Source organism: Gossypium hirsutum, chromosome A10, assembly GCF_007990345.1.
Source record: "Gossypium hirsutum isolate 1008001.06 chromosome A10, Gossypium_hirsutum_v2.1, whole genome shotgun sequence".
Taxonomy (NCBI): Eukaryota; Viridiplantae; Streptophyta; class Magnoliopsida; order Malvales; family Malvaceae; genus Gossypium; species Gossypium hirsutum.
Window position 1 is genome coordinate 63,577,920 of NC_053433.1, and position 17,166 is coordinate 63,595,085.

The 17,166-nt window shown below is 34.0% G+C and overlaps 1 protein-coding gene across 1 annotated transcript; it reads right to left on the reverse strand.

The window, feature by feature from the left end:
• Nucleotides 1-1,577: 1,577 nt before the first annotated feature.
• Nucleotides 1,578-5,522, reverse strand: LOC121207546 (probable pectate lyase 1). Its single transcript, XM_041077853.1, is given in 7 exon segments — nt 1,578-2,394; nt 2,480-2,722; nt 2,803-3,098; nt 3,101-3,444; nt 4,246-4,329; nt 4,776-4,829; nt 5,244-5,522. Coding segments are annotated over 7 exon segments (1,341 nt in total). The 5' UTR covers nt 5,342-5,522; the 3' UTR covers nt 1,578-2,172.
• Nucleotides 5,523-17,166: the final 11,644 nt, after the last annotated feature.

The window sequence follows — 17,166 nt, forward strand, 5'->3', positions numbered from 1 at the left end:
TCCCCGAACCCTTTTATCAGTTTGCAAAACTATCTTGAAAACTTTTCCTACTAGCTCTCCAATAGCTCGCAAAACACTTCTCTTGTAAAACACCCCTAACAGACTAAGAACATGAATCCATGTAACAACATTCTCAGGAAACTCCTGCAGTAAGGAGAATTGGGTTGTCCATGGTTGGACTGTAAGATACTGCCTGTAGATCACCCAGGTCCCATCGGATAGGACATTACAATAATCTACATGTTATTCAAATTTTGCAAGAAAATAATCATTCTCTATATCCATAAGCTGGAAACGCTTAATTGGTTTCCACAACGATCACACCTTGCTCCATAAAGTGTTAACCCCTATCCTCTTCCCTAATAGCTTCAATACAATCGTGCTAGACATACTCTTCTCGATAAGAGAATAAAGTCTTTCCGAGAAGTCAAGTGTTGGCATACCATCAACCATCTTCCTTAATAAGTCTCTATCATCTAAATCAAAGTATTCTTCTTCCCAGTCATTCTCCGAAAAATGACTCATGCTATCCAAATTTGTCACTGCATCTTTAAAGGAAGAATATTTAGAAAACATAGGCTCGGCCGACTCTCCCTCCACCACCATCAAGGGGATCCTCATCTCTTCGTCTCACCTTCTTCACTGCCCTAAACTTCATATTTCTATCTAAAAAAGATATTTGAATCTATTACACTGAGTTTATAAATAGATAAATATATTTAATATTTTTAAAAATCATCTTAGTATTATATAATTATTTATACCCTCAAGAGGTAGCACTTACATCTGCTTTGCACATGCTCACTTGTGTGCTATTTGCTTGAGGGTTGCTTTTATCATATCTTAGGTTCATGAAAATTTTATATATTTAAAGTTTAAATTTATTTGCTTATTGAGTGTTAATATGACTTGGTTTATACTCTATAAATTAATTTATGGATTGCATTAATTTATATAATATTAGTGATATTTTATTTTTATCCATTGAGCTGCCAAGTTGGGGATAGAAAGAGAGATGGTAGCATTCCATTCTATTTTATGGCCAAGCCCAAGCAAATGCAGTTGTCATAATTTCCATTTCTCTGCCTCAGACTCAGACCATCATCCGTTTAGTATGATATTAGCAACTTAGTGATGAAGCTTAACAGGCACGATCTTCATTTAATTTAAAATTCTCTTTTGGTTTTGCAAAGCTTTTGGAGAATCACCCTCCTTTCCCAATCAACAAATTAGAAACAATTGCTATCCCTATGAATTATGTTACATATCAACATTAACTTATTGGTTTCCGAAGGAGTGATGATTTAGAATTGAAAACCAGTAAAGTCGTTGAACCCATTTAAAGCAATTGCATCATTTTGATAAAAAGACCAAAAGCTGTCATGATATTAGTAATTGATGACTTTTGGTAATGTGGGTGACAGCAAAGTACATGAAAGAATCACTAATGCTGGCGATGGCAGAGGAACAACGTCACAACAAGGGGCATACTGATAACGGAAATTACCACAATTGCAAAACCATAAAGTGAAAAAGAAAAGAAAGAAAGAAAGAAAGAAAGAGGATACCCATACATATAATAAAAGTATAAAAGATCGCTTCCATTAAGAAAGAAAAAGCGAAGAAAAGTAAAAGGTAAACATCACTGCTATTGACTATACATCATCTCTGTAACAAAGTCTTTCAATAACTCCAAACTCTGACGCTCATACTATTGCTTGTATGACTAGACACAAATAAAATAAAGTTCACCAAATCAGTAAAAGTCCTATAAACCCACAAGACCAAAGTGTAGGTAGTGACCAAGATTGACGCGGATGGGAGGCTGAGGAAGACCAGAAAACTTCAAAGGGGGCAAAAAAGGAAAAGGGAACCAAGGACAACGCTTGCGTACCTGCTCTTAAGATGGATTTTTTAGTTCACTAGAGTTGAAGCAGGTTGCACAGATTGACAAACAAAATGAGTAGAGTGGGTAGGACAAAATAATGACAATGTGTAAAAATGAATAAATTTACACTTAAAATCAGAATATGCGATGATGCTGGTAGATGGGGAGGATAGACTACAGAGAATATGGATATTTGATTGGTAGTGCTTTTTGAATGATGGGAAAGAGCTAGTAAATGGCTGGCTTTTCAACCATTTTAATTGATTGGGTGGGGGATATACTATCTAGCATTGCCTGCCTCTTCGGCAGGGTAGAGCTCCAGCATTGGAAGTCATGGATCCAACCATGGAGGAGGACTTGGCTCCCAAGCTTGAGGCCCTGGCATAGCTTGCTGAGGCTCCGGCTCCAGATGGAGTGAAATATGCACCATTCAGCAGCAAATCTCCTTCCGACCTCCAGTTCCAGCTCTTCCAGTGGCTTTCAGCTGTGTCCACTCTCTTGGTCACCTGCTCAAACCAACCAATCAATCATATTATCTGATATGATGATTGTAAACATAACATATTCAGCAAATATGACACAAGACAATACCTCCTTTGCAAACGGGTTTCTTGGAGCTGCGTATCTGTTACCCTGGCTGTTTATGGTAGGATTTGCACTTCCCCCAATAGCATACATTTCCCAATGAGTGTAGTCATTGTTTACCACATGGAAATACCCATGCCTACACCTTGGCATTCTCTGGATAAGTCCCTCTCCGAAATGGTTGTAGGCAATGGTCACTTGCATCTGCTTGTCCCTTGTGTAAGAGTCACTGTGACCCAGCAACATCACCTGCAGTTGAGCTTGAGCGTTAATAAGGATGCTACAGATAAAAAAGTGAGGTACAAGAGAAATACATGCATCAAAATTACCTCATTGTGGTGGGTGAGGTGATTGTTGGAGATGGTAATGGCAGTTGACCCCATGACAGCATCAACAAGACCATCAGCACAATTAGAAAGAGAATTGTGATCAACCCAAACGTGGCTTGACCCAAAGATGGAGATTGCATCACCATCAGCCATTGTCCTCCACCCGAAGTGAGTGGGTGAGCTTCTAACCATGGCATTGCCAGTGGGCTTACAGTCATGAATATGAAGACCATGAACAATGACATTGGTAACGTATTGAATTGTGATACATGCCCCATTAGCAATATGGACATTCACCCACGACCATCAATGGTCTTAAAGCTGTTGACCAGCAACTCCTGCTTCAACTTAATAACCATGTCCCTCTTGAACACAATCCAAAGTGGTTGTTCCTGGATCACAGCATGGCGCAAGGTCCCAGGTTTGGGGTTAACAGGGTCATCATCATTAGAGTCAGTGACAACGTAGAAGCGTCCATCACGCCCCCCAATTGCATTCCTTCCAAAACCAATGCCACAGTCAGCAAGTCTCTTCCGGTTCTTCTGCCAGTTGGGGTCACAACGCCAGCAATCATCAATGGGATTACCAGTTCCGCACGAGAAGAACCCCAACTTCCTCCTTTCCGTCGCATTTCGAATATTCCTACCATTTTTTTCATTCAGTTTATTAAATTTTACTACGCAGACTTTTGTCATATGGTCTAAATATTCCAGCTTAGTAACCAAAATTATTAGCATCTTTGATTTTACTACTAGATGGGCTTGTAAATTATTGTCGGTGGGAGTTAAATTAATCCCAATTTGTAAAGATGGCATAAGCAGACAAAACATGATGTAGAATTTTGTTATTTCGAAAGGACATTAAGGTCATTCACTCCAGGTATAACGGCTAGGACATGCTGTTTCTTTTCATTTTTAACGAAAAGAGACAAAAGAGTCTTGTTTGTTTATCTTATTTAGCTGGTCCAGTGTGCAGCAATCACCAAGAATAAGAACAATAAAAAATCCTCCAACTTACCATTTACCCTGCTTCCTTCATATTACAACTTTTAAATCAATAATGAGGTAAATAAAAGAGTGGTTGTGCATGAAGAAGTGAGAATTAGTCATGTGATGCAATAAAACTGTAATTATAGTAAGGTTGATAAAGCGTTTAATTGCTTTGAATAAAAAATTTGTACTTCGAGGTACGATTGGAAAGACAATGATACGGTCATGTGATGCAAGAAATATTAAAAAGGGTCGTGCCCGTTAGACACGGATCTGACTATAATGGTGGAGTCGGGAGTAAACAAACAACATCAACATATAAGATTGTAATCCATTTGATTTATGGTTAATGATAAATGAAAATTTGGCAAAAAAAGGGAATCTTTCTGCTTCAACTTTTACATTCTCTATTTACATATTTAGCAATTCAAAAGAAATGTTTATAGAGACTCACATGTCAATGATGGTCTTAACCTCGGCTGCTACGGCCTCTGGATCAGCCACAGCATGTTCATTCAAGGCCTTAACCTCTTCTGACCTGAAATCCCAATCACACCAACCCAAATTCCAATTAAATAAAATTAATTCTAAATATTTCATTTTAATTTTCTTATTCTCGTCGGTGACTAATAATTCTATGAAACACACTGCTTAAAGCGGATTCACTGTGTCGTCCACCAACAGTACTCCAAAACCGTTACAAAAGTGTTTTTCAAGGGGGAAGAAACAGAAACCCCGTGTGGACCCCTCGACGGGAATTTATAAAATGCCCTTCCTCATTATACCATCTTTTTCTTTTTCTACATACGGGAATTGAATTGTGTAACGGAGTAAATGGTTGAGATCTAAGGATCTGGATCTCAACGGATGGGATCGTTATTTCATGGTTAAACGGAGATTAAACATAACGGCTGAGATGATCAGAATTGGAAAAAGAAAACGAAAATAAATACAAAAAAAGGCTAGTTTTAAGCTCTACATTACCTAGTTGCCATTGTTGAGTTTTTTGAGTTCTGCAGCTTCTCTATCTCCACAGTGCTGTAAAAATATATAAACATAATATAAATGAAAATTGAAATTTTCTAGTATTTTGCAGTGATGCTCCATTTTCAGTTAGCATTTTTTTGAAGAAAAAAAAAGAGGACACTGAAATCTCATTTTCAACGTATTAAGTGAAGTTTTTGAAGAGGGAATATTAATGGATCCGTTAGAAAGGAAAAATTATTTTTTCTTTCTGAGAATGAGACTATTTTTCAAGATCTAAACAATGAAAATTCTGTATAGTTTTTGTATTCTAATTCACCATAAAATGACATAATGTATGTAGGCAACAATTTTGCAAGGCAAATTCGAAAACCCGAGAGAAAACAAACAATGGAGACTCTCTGTGTCTTTCTTTTACTAAAATAAAACTGAGAAAGCTTGAAAACTGAGTTGAAGAAAGAGAAAGACCTGGAATCGTTGTTGGTCTGTACAGTGGCCATTGCTCCAACAAGAAACAAAAACAGAACAGCTAAAGAAGCTAAAAACCATTTCTTGGAAACCGCCATTGCAGTTTTCTCCGCTTCTTCGGTACTTAAAAGCTTTCTCTCTATCCAAACAGAGGAAAAATTGAGAGAGAGACAGAGAGATCCAAGGAAAGAAGGAGATGGTGAAGCAGGGAGAGTCAGAGTACAAGCTCCAAGCAAACGGCTTTTATAGAGCCACGAGCAAAAAAAAAAAAAAAAAGTGAACACCAAAACAGAAAGACCAAAACGACGCCGATTATATACCCAAAATATTAAACGTTGGAATTTTCTGGGTAGGTTTACTTTAACCAAATAACCTAAGTCACCTAACCGCCACTAACTGTCTCTCTTCCGCACTCCATTTTCACCGGGGTTAAATAAGTTTAATTTTACTATTTTAACTGTTGGATAATGCCACGTCAGATATTACGGGCGTACGGTTGGAGAAGGGAGCAGAATGTCACACAGTTTCCTGCTGAATTTGCGGCATTAAATGATGTGTTTTTTAATTAACCACATTAATAAATATTGGCTTAAAATATGCTATTAGTCCCTGTACTTTTATAGAATTTTAGATTTAGTCCTTATACTTTAAAATTTATTATACTTGCTCCAAACATCCTCAAACTATGACTCATTCTAAATTGTTCATCAAACTTTAAAACATTTTAATTACATCCTCAAACTATTAAAATCGTTAATTTGACTATTAAATGAGGTGTAAGATTTTATGTGATATAACTTAAAATGAAAATTTTTAAGAAAATAAATATTGTAAAAATGGATGTTGTAAAGATCTTGGTGTTGGGATTTTTGAAACTTCTACAGAAACAACCGTTCACTCTCTTCTTGTTCAGTTTTACTTTATTTTTAGTTTTTAATTGTAAAAGTTACACAATAATAACATTTTACTTTTCTTTAAAATTTTCATTTTAAATTATTTCACATAATAATTTATGTGTCATTGAAAGATTAAATTAACTATTTCAATAATGGTGGGACATTATGAATAGTTTGGGAATGTAATTAGAACATTTTGAAGTTTAGGGACCAATTTAGAATGAAGTTAATAGTTTAGTGCAATTAACTCTTAAAAGTTAAAAATTCAACCCTCTTACTTTTCCGATTTAAAAATTCTAGTACAATTATTGTGCTATTTGTAGTTTCTATCAAAATTTATCAATTTAGCATATTTATTTTATGTTGCAGCTACATTGATAAATTTTTGATAAAAAAAAATACATGTGATTTAAATGATTAGAATGAAATTTTTAAATTAAAATAGTAGGATTAAGTGAAGGAAATGTTATTTAAAAAAGAAAGAAAGAAAGAAATTAAAATTACGTGTGCGCCAATCACGGCCTTGAGAAAGTGAGGGGATTTTGACTCCAAAGAAGATTCAACTAAAAGGATACCAAATTGGTATTCTATTTTCTCTCTCTTCACATGGCTCTTACATATCATTTTAATAACATATTTAGACACCCACTACTAGATATGATTCTAAAACAAATTTGATTTTTAGATGCTTTTAACAATTTCTTTTTATAAACCTTTAAATACAATACTTTTTATTATCATTTTATGTGATTTTATTTTTTCACCATCTCTCATTTTCAGACATTCTCATGATCTATTTTTTATAATGACAAAAAAAAAATTGTGATTTATTTTTAAAATGTATTATTTTTTATAAAACTTTTTACTTATTATTCTAATTTTAAGTTTAATTTTATTTTAATTATTATTTATTTTAAGTCTAACGACTTCAACACATATCTATTAAATTATCATTTTCCTTATCTTATTACACTAATTAGTGGTGAGTATTCAATCGAACCCAAGTCGAATTAAGTAAAATTTTTTTTGAGTTAGTCGAGTTAACAAATCTTATTTTAGCAACCGAACTCAATTTGAATTTTTTCGAATCAAGTCAAAAAATTTCGAGTTAAGTCGAGTTGAGTTAACAAATCCTATTATTTATACTCAATGGTGCATTTTACATGGACTAATAATTTAACTAGTAGACGAAATATAAGATTATTTAACTACATAAACAATATAATGGTTTTGCCTTTTAACTTAATGAGTAAACGACATAATTTTGTTTTTTAACTTAATGGTTTTAACTTTCAACTTTATAAAAGGTAAATATTTATCAAAACAACGTAGGTTTGCCTTTTCTTATTCAGATTTTCGGATAACTCGAATTGTAATTCATATTTGAGTTAAATCAAAAAAATTATTTTTTTATTCAAGTTGATCTGAATAACTTGATTAACTCAAATTACTCAAACTATTTAATTCAAAATTTAAATTTTTTATCGAGTTTTTCGAATCGACTTGAATTTTTCTCACCCCTAACACTAATAACCATACATCGCATTAATGTTAAAAATATTACATTTCCTATTCTATAATCATTATATATTTTAAAAAAATCACTTTAATATTTGTTGATGTGAATCGGTATCATTTAACTTGAGACATTATTTTCTTAATGGAACTTGAGACACTAATTTAATGAGAGATAATAAGGTTGATTTTATATATTTATTTTAGACTAAAATAATAAAAACATTAAGTTGTGGTCTATTGGTTGAGTGTTATTTTTTAATGAATAGTTTGAGTTTGAATCATAGTTGTAAAAAAAATCATAATTGTACAAAAAAATCCCTTAAATATGGATTGTTATTTGATAAACTAACAAAGGTATGTAATCTCCAAAACTCGGCTTAGACGCTACGGCCGAATTTGGAAAATTACATTGGCCACCGAAATGGCCTAGTAGAACTATCGGAGTTCATAAAATAGTCGTTTTAAAACATTTGCTTATTTTTAAAGAAAAACTTAGCGTATTATATTCTTTTCACTAAAAAATAAAATTTTCCTAAAATGATCGATTTTAAAGTTCACTTAGAAAAACTTGATTTTCAATCTATTTACTTTTCAAAAACTCATTTACATGATATCAGAGCGGGAAGTGATATTCAAAAGAGTTTCAATGAAGAAAAACCAGAATTTTATGAGTAATTAATTCAAAATCCATATTTCAATATCCTAAAATCAAATTAAATGTTTGTTGGATCTGATGCCCAAAGTGTAGTATTTTCGTCAATATACATTTGTAATTTTTCGAACAGATTGGTTAATAAAATAAAATCATTCAATCATAATGAACATGTTGAGTTGTGACATATTGAACAAATTTTCTTAAATATTTACCGGGGGTAAAATTGTTAAAATTTTATCGGGGGTAAAATCGTCAAAATTTTACTGGAGTAAAGTTGGGATGAGAAAATTATTTAATATATAATTTTTTTGGGACATAGAAAAATTGAATTGGGTTGGATCACATTACAGAGTACTGAGTCAAAAAGGTTTAGGAAGTACTCGTAAGTGGACTCGATGTGAGAGAGGCCCCAAACCCCTCATATAATATGAAGGGGGCGACAACCTAGTAGAAATACAATGGTGAGTCTTTCATTCCTATCTTACTTTAAGTAAGAGTTTTTTTTTTAATATAAACCTTTACAACTCTACTAGGTTTCTACTTTCTCTTCTTATAAATAGATGGCACCGGTAGAGGTATTAACACAACTTTTGAGAGATTGTTATTCTGCCGAAAAATAGAGAGAATTTATTCTCAACTTTTAAATATATCCAGAATAACAATTTTACCAGTTTCTTTTAAAGAGGAGAGAATTTTTGTTAAGAGAGAATTTTTGTTTTCACCCCAAAAAGAGAACTTTTTCTAGTTTCGTGTTTTGGTTCAATTAGTCAGAACCCACACTCGAAGCAGTTCGTGGTACGAGAATAGGGAAGAAGATCATTTGGTTGAAAGTCGAAAAACATTAAGGATCTGCTTATCAGAAAACACAGGTGCGTATTCGGTTAAGGTTTATTGCTATAAATATCACAAACCAGGTCAATTTTCAAAGTTTTAATTTTCCGCTGTGCAAGAAAATCGTTTTCAAACCAGATTTTTCCAACAATGTTGTGCATGCCAAATAAACTCAAAACAAAAGTCTCATACCATAGTTTGAATAAAATAATACAGTTTTAAATAACATAGATTATAATATTAAGTCTACAATAATTTTAATGAAAACATTAATCTGAGCTGAGACCTTCCAAATATAGAGTCTGCATCTTAACCTTATGGGGTATCCGTAAAGATGAATATTAAAGGGAGTGAGCTTAATAAGGTTAGTGTGGGTCCAATCCCAAGAAAATCGATGTAAAATAGTAAACAAAGCATACGGAATAAAAATTCTTAGAAGAATTACAATTGTATAACAATTCAGAGTATCAGTTTCTCATACCAACACATTAGTATAATATTTCAAAATTCACAGTTTTGTATGAATGTGCTTATAAATGGCTATGCGATTTCAGTTTAACAGAAAAGGTCTTATCCAACTCTGTTATACACCACAGTAAGACTTTCCCAAAACTCATCCATCTGTTACACATTGCGTTGTGGATAAACCAGCACTGATTTGTATATAAATTGTTAGTAAAAAAATTTGTGGGTAAACCATCAGTATTTTTAGATAAAAAAACCTTACAGATAAACTGCCACTATGTTGTGAATGAACCACCACTGTTATAAACAACCACTCTTCCTCCATTCATATCATTCCACCCCATGCAATGCAATATGACATGCTTGTAATAGAATAGTGTAGAAATAGTAGATATGCTTAACATGTATTCAGTTCAACAAAAACAATAGACATGCTTAATATGTACTTAGTAGAGCGGTAGCAGTATTAATAGTAACAGTTTATCAATATTACATTGACAAAAGGCATGTAATATTCTCATATCACAAAATACAATAGTAACAAATCAGTCATTAAATCATATATTCCAAAGTGAACATACTAACTGGGACTCAATTGAGTGTCCAAAAACTCTAAAAACAATACATGGACTAAACTGAACAATTCACAAAATTCTGGGAAAACTATAAAATAGGAGTCATATGGATGTGTAGCCAAGTCGTGTGAAAGGCTGGAGACCATACGGAAGGGTTACATAGCCATGTAGCTAGACCGTGTAACGATCTAATACTGTGTGAAAAATAATAATTTTACCTTACAGAAAGGACACAACCATGTAATAAGCTAAGGTCGTGTACTTCACAAAGTCCTTAAAATTTACAAGTGCACATGGTCATGTGATGGCCGTGTGGTCCACCTATGTGGTCCATACACCTATGTGGGAGATCGTGTGGCCCTAAACCTACATAATATCACCATTGATTCACTTGGAAAAGACTCACACCTTTCACCGCAGGTCCAGTTGATGCTTCCCATGATCAACTTTGATTTGATTCACCTAGATTCGGTCTTTCAACAATAAATACACACAATTAATGATTGGTATCAAGATTTAGCAAGATTTCAAATAAATTGACTAATCAAACTTAAATATTAATGTGGGATAATGCTATTACGAAATTACGAAATCTTAACTATTGAAACGAATACTTACTGAAACATTGGCAAAGATTACGAATGCTATTGACGGCAATTCTAAACTATGATAGGGAATAATTGAATGTGGATGATTCAATATAGGAAAGTAAAATATTTACCAACACAAAGTTGAAAAAATATGGTGCAATGTAAGGAAAAGAAAAGAAAAAGAATATGAAAAACAATTTCACTAGAATTTTGAAAAAGGCAATTCCAATCACAATCGGAAAAGAATGGTTAAATACTTAGGGTTTGAAAACACTAAGGGCGGCTCATGTAAATTTACCAAAGTTGGGTCGAAATTAAAAGAAATGAAATAGGGAAGGAAGGCTCAAACCTAAGTCCTCTAGGAAAAAAAGCTAACACTTAACCATCAAGCCTAAAGCTTATTTCTTGTTTAATCACTTCAATTAACCCCCTTTATTTCGGGCTGTGACAGCTTTCTCCTTCTTAAAAGAAATTTCGTTCTCAAAATTTACTTATTTCAAATAAATAAGGATACTATTGACATGTCGTGTCTTCCAGTTCTTACGTAGCCTCTTTGGTGCTATGGTTCTACCACAGAACTTTAACTAGCGAGATTTGTTTCCTTATCAGAACCTTTACCTCACAATCTAAAATTTACACAGGTTCCTCCTCAAAGAACAAATTCGGCCTCACCTCAATCTCTTTGCTTGAAACAATATGGGAGAGATCAGATAGATATCATCTCAACATAGAGACATGGAAGACTTCATGGATATGCTCTAGTTCAGGAGATAATTCTAATTGATATGCCTATAGACCCACTCTCTTAAGGATTTTGTAAGGTTTGATGAACCTAGGACTTAACTTGTCTTTTTGTCCGAATCTCAACACTTTCTTCCATCGAGACATAAAAAAGACTTGTTCTCTAACACTATACTCAATGTTCTTTCTTCTTAGGCCTGCATACACTCCCACTTCTATTAAGGTAATTTAATCGTTTGTAACATCCCAGAAAGAAACTGGTGTTCGACTTTCACTTGTTGACACGTTAGACACTTAGCTACGAAATCTGCCACTTTTTGCTTTAGTCTAGGCCACCAGTATAGTTCCCTTAGATCTCGATACATCTTATTTTCTCTAGGATGCATGACATAAGGGCTAGCATGCACTTCTCGAAGTATGAACTATTTTAAAATATTAACATTCGACACACAATATCTCCCTCAGAAACACAAAATACCATCACCGTTAAACAAAAAATCCTTAGTTTTGTCGTCTTCCACCTAATTAATCCATAGCAACAATGAATTTTTAGCCTTAATCTCATTAACCTCATTTGCAATTCCGCTATTAAGCTTCCATCATCCACTAGACTTAACTTAGTAAACAATACTCTTAGAATGATCATTTATTTTCTACTTAGAGTATCTGCCACTATATTGGCTTTTTCGAGGTGGTACTCAATCGCACGGTCATTATCTTTTAACAATTCAATCTACATCTATTTCCCCAAGTTCAACTCTTTTTGGGTGAAAAGATACTTGAGACTCTTATAATCCGTATAAATATAGCACTTCTCGTCACACAGCTAATGCCTCTAATTTTTTAATGCGAATACCACTTCTGCCAACTCCAAGCCATGACTTAGGTAATTGCACTCATATTGTTTCAAATGCCTCGATGCACGTCTAAGGCCAGTATAGGATGCGTCGTTATACATCACATATTATTTTCTTGACTCAGGCTGAATTAACAAGGAAGCTTGAGTCAACACAGACTTTAGCTTTTCAAAGCTAGTTTGTTGTTTATCTGTCTATTTAAATGGAGCATTCTTCCTCAACAACTTAGTTAAAGGAACAGTAATCAGATAGAACCCTTCAACAAATTTACAATAGTACCCGACTAAACCAAGGAAACTTTGGATCTCAAAAACTTTTTTGGGTTGTTTCTATTCTAAAATAGCATCTATCTTTTTCAGATCTACATAGATACCCTCTGTGGATACCATATGACCTAGAAACATGAATTTCTTAAGCCAAAACTCATGTTTACTTAATTTTGCATGAAGTTTCTTTTCGCAGAGGATTTGAAAAACTATCTTACTATGTTCATCATGTTATGGTTTTTTAGGAAGTTCTTGGCCGTGTGTAAAACGAAATATCTTACCGTAACAGTGGCACATGGTTGTGTGGTGGCCTTGTATCCACATACCTATATAGGAGACCATGTGTCCCTAAACCTACAGACAGTTTTTCTCGACTCACTTAGTAAAGAACACACACCTTTCATCGGGGGTTAGATCATCGTTCCTTACGATTAAATCTAATTCAATTCACCTAAATTTGGTCATTTAAAAGATATTTACACAAATTAGCAGTTGGTTTCAAGATTTAACAATATTATGGAATGATTTAGTAATAACCGTAAAAGATTGATTAATCAAGCAAAATATCTTCGTGGAATAACGATGTTACGAAATTATGAGTTCTACTCATTGAATGAATACACTTACCAAATTTTGCTAAAAATACGGATGCTATCGATGATGAATTCAACAACCGGTAAAAAAGTGATTGAATAAGGATTGATTTGATACAGAAAAGAAAAATAATCAATAGCGAAAAGATGAAAAATATGGTGAAAAAAGTGGAAAATAAAGGGAAAATGGAAGAAATGGAGAGAAAAAAATTAAAATTCTAATGGGAATTGAAAACAAAACAAGATGCCAAGTCTATTGGGAAAAGATGGACTAAATACATAGGGTTTAGAAACCCTAGGGGCGGCATAGCAATTTACCCTTTGCTACCGAAAATAAAATGAATGCCTTAAAGAAGGAGTGGCTCGAACTTAGGAACACAAAGGATGGAAGCTTAGCTTTTAACCATTAGGCCTGAAGCCTATTTCTTGTTTAATTTTTACTCTTGACTGCATAAATTTTAGATGTGGATTTTACCTTAGATTGCCGAAAATAAAAGAAAAAGTTTTTGGAGGAAAGAGAACCAAACCTAGGACATCTAGGATAGAGGAGTAGCACTTAACCATCAAGTCTAATTCATTGTTATCTATCCATTGCGATTAACCCCCTATATTTCAGGACGTGACAACACATCAATATAATATTTCAAAATTCACAGTTTTGTGTGTACGTGCTTATGAATGGCAATGCAATTTCAGTTATTAGAAAAGATTTACCCAACTCCGCTACACACCATTGTAAGAGTTTCCCAAAACTCATACATCCGTTACACACTATGTTGTGAAGAAACCATCACTAATTTGAAGACAAACTACTAGTAAAAAATATTTTTGGGTACACCACTAGTATTTTTAAATAAAAAAAGCTTGCAGATAAATTGCCACTATGTTGTGGATAAACCACTACTATTTGAAGAGCATTAAACTGACACTCTTCCTCGATTCATATCATCCCACCCCATGTAATGCAATATGACATTCTTGTAACAGAACAATGCAAAATCAATAGGCATGCTTAACATGTATTCAGTTCAACAGTAGCAGTAGACATGCTTACTATGTACTCAGTAAAGCGGTAACAATATTAACAGTAATAATTTGTTAGTATTACAAAAGGCATGTAACATTCACATATCATACAATATAATAGTAACAATTTAGTTATTAAATCATAGATTCCTGAATGAACATACTATCAGAGACTCGAGTTTATAAAAACTTTAAAAACAATTTAAGGACTATACATGAACTAAATTGAATAATTCAAAAATTTATAGGCAAAATTATAAAATAAAGGTCATACGGTCATGTGGCCAGACTGTATTAGAGGCTTGAGACTATGTGGCCAGGCCATGTAACAGCCTGATGCTATGTGAAAAATGATAATTTTACCCTACAAGAAGGACACGACTATGTAACAAGATGAGTCCATGTAGTTCATGAAGTCCCTAAAATCTACAGGTGCACATGGCCTTATGGTAGTCATGTGGGAGACCATGCGGCCTTAAACCTACACACAGTCACCATTGATTCACTTGGAAAAGACACACACCTTTCACCACGGGTCTGGTTGATGCCTTCTGCAATCAAATTTGATCCGATTCACCTAGATTCTGATGCGATCTCGCCTCGTGACTTGATTCGAGTCGTTGTTGTGCCTGACCGTAAAATAGAGGAGTATCGTTCAACTTGGAGTTTAGTTGAGTTTAGCTAAGTATAGGCTTAAGCAAAAAGGGTTTCAAAGAGTTTTAAGGTAGGCTATGCATAGGTTTGGTTAAACAAAGAAATAATAGAACTTTAAAATGACTAATACGGATGGAGGGAATAGGCTTAAGTCAAGAATGGTTTGGCAAAGGTTTGGCTAACAAGAAAAACAAAAGTAATGAAATGGATGATGGATATGGAACGAAGTGGACTCAAGTGTCAAGAATGAACCAACACTATAGTGAGTGCTGACCTAAGACTTATAGGATGCTTAAGGTGGGTTGGGTAATGGGATAGGACCTTGACCCGTTACCTAAGAAAGTAGGAACCAAAGGTATAGCTTAGGTTGAACGCCACCCTTGGAATGAGTGATAAGTTTGGAAAGAAACAGTATGACACCACTAGCAAGCTAGATAAGTCAAGCTAAGTCTAAAACGAAATAAGAGAGTTGAAAAACTCACAAATGTTATAAACATTCAACAATGAGCAAAAAAAGTCTCAATTACATAGAAATAACAAAGTATTTATAGTTAGAAAACTAGGCTAGCTGAATAGGCACTTTGGGTAGCCTAATGGACAGCATGCAGCAACTTAATGAGCTGAAACTTCTTGGCACCTTCCTAGAACGTCCCTTGAAGGTTCCTTGAAGCTTCCTAGCATGGAAGACATCAATGGGAAGATTCTAGAAGCCTTCAATCAACTTAATTTAGCTACTAATGAGCTGGATTAAGTTACTTAATGTTTACAAGTCCTTTAGTGAACTCTAGGCCTAGGAGACAGCAATAGACAGTCCATTTAGTCTTCCAATTCAGCTTAATAAATGAGCTGATGAATTGAGCTTGAAGTATTCAATGATTGAGCAGCTAAAGAACTTTGATTCACTTAATCAATTCAGCCTTGGGTAGCCGAATGAGCTCCAACAAGCTTAATATGGATTTAGGCACACGAACAACCTTGTGTGTGAACTCTTGGATTCAAACGGCCTTATGGTGAGAAAGGATAGATTTGGGTAGCCACCAATGTTTGAAAACATTGTGAGCTGATAGGACTTAATGTGAACAGCATCTTGGCCATTGAACTCTAAGAACAGCCACTTGGAGAAGCTCAAAATAGCTACTAGTCTTTAATTTTGCTTCTTGCACTTAACCAAGTTCATTCTCCTTTCTTTAATGTCGTTCCAAGCATGTACCTGTACCAAATAAATTCAGCAATTATTTCCCTTTTAGGACACATTAATTCGACTTAAGACATCATAAAATCAACTACAACAAAGACAAATTTAATGACTAGATTCGGCTGGACATATTAAATAACAGCAGCTAATAAATTTGTTCTAAACTTAACACATTAAAATTAGCTAATAATTATGTATGAACTAAGACACATTTAAACTCAATTAACATGTCCAGAATTTGACACATTAAAATGCAATTTAATTTATTTGAGCTGAACTTAACTAATTTAGCTAACATACTTATTTTATTCCAGCAAACTAAAAACGCAAGCATTGAAGAAAAATAGAAATGAGCGCAATTGAGCTAAGTTGAGCTTAATTAAGCTCAATGAGCTAGAATTCAAGTTGAATCAAGCTCAATAAGCTAAAATCGAGCTGATCAGCTTGCGTAAAATTTCCATGCATGCTTGTGAGCAGAATGAGCTTGTAATTAAGCTTCATTTTGCACTTAGGCCCCTCGAGCTTAGGCCACTCTCGATGACGTCGAGTTGTGTCGTAACATGATGCGACTAGGTTCGCATCAGATTCGGTCATTCAACAAAAAATAAACACAATTAATTATTGGTATCAAGTTTTGGCAAGATTTCAAATAGATTGACTAATTGAACCTAAAGATTAGCATGGGATAATACTATTACGAAATTACGAGATCTTAATTATTGAAATGAAAAATACTTACTAACCTTTGGAAAATATTACAGATGCTATTGATAGCAATTCTAAACACCGATAGGGAACAATTCAATGAGGACGACTTAATACGGGAAAGTAAAAGATTCATCAACACAAAGATGAAAAAATATGGTGCAAGGTGAGGTAAAGAAAAGAAAAAGAAGATAGAGAGAAATTTCACTAGAATTTTGAAAAGGGCAATTCCAATCACAATAGGAAAAAAATGGTTAAATACTTAGGGTTTGAAATACCTAGGGCAACACATACAAATTTAAAAATGTTGGGTTGAAATTAAAATGGGAGGGAATGACTTAAACCTAGGACCTCTA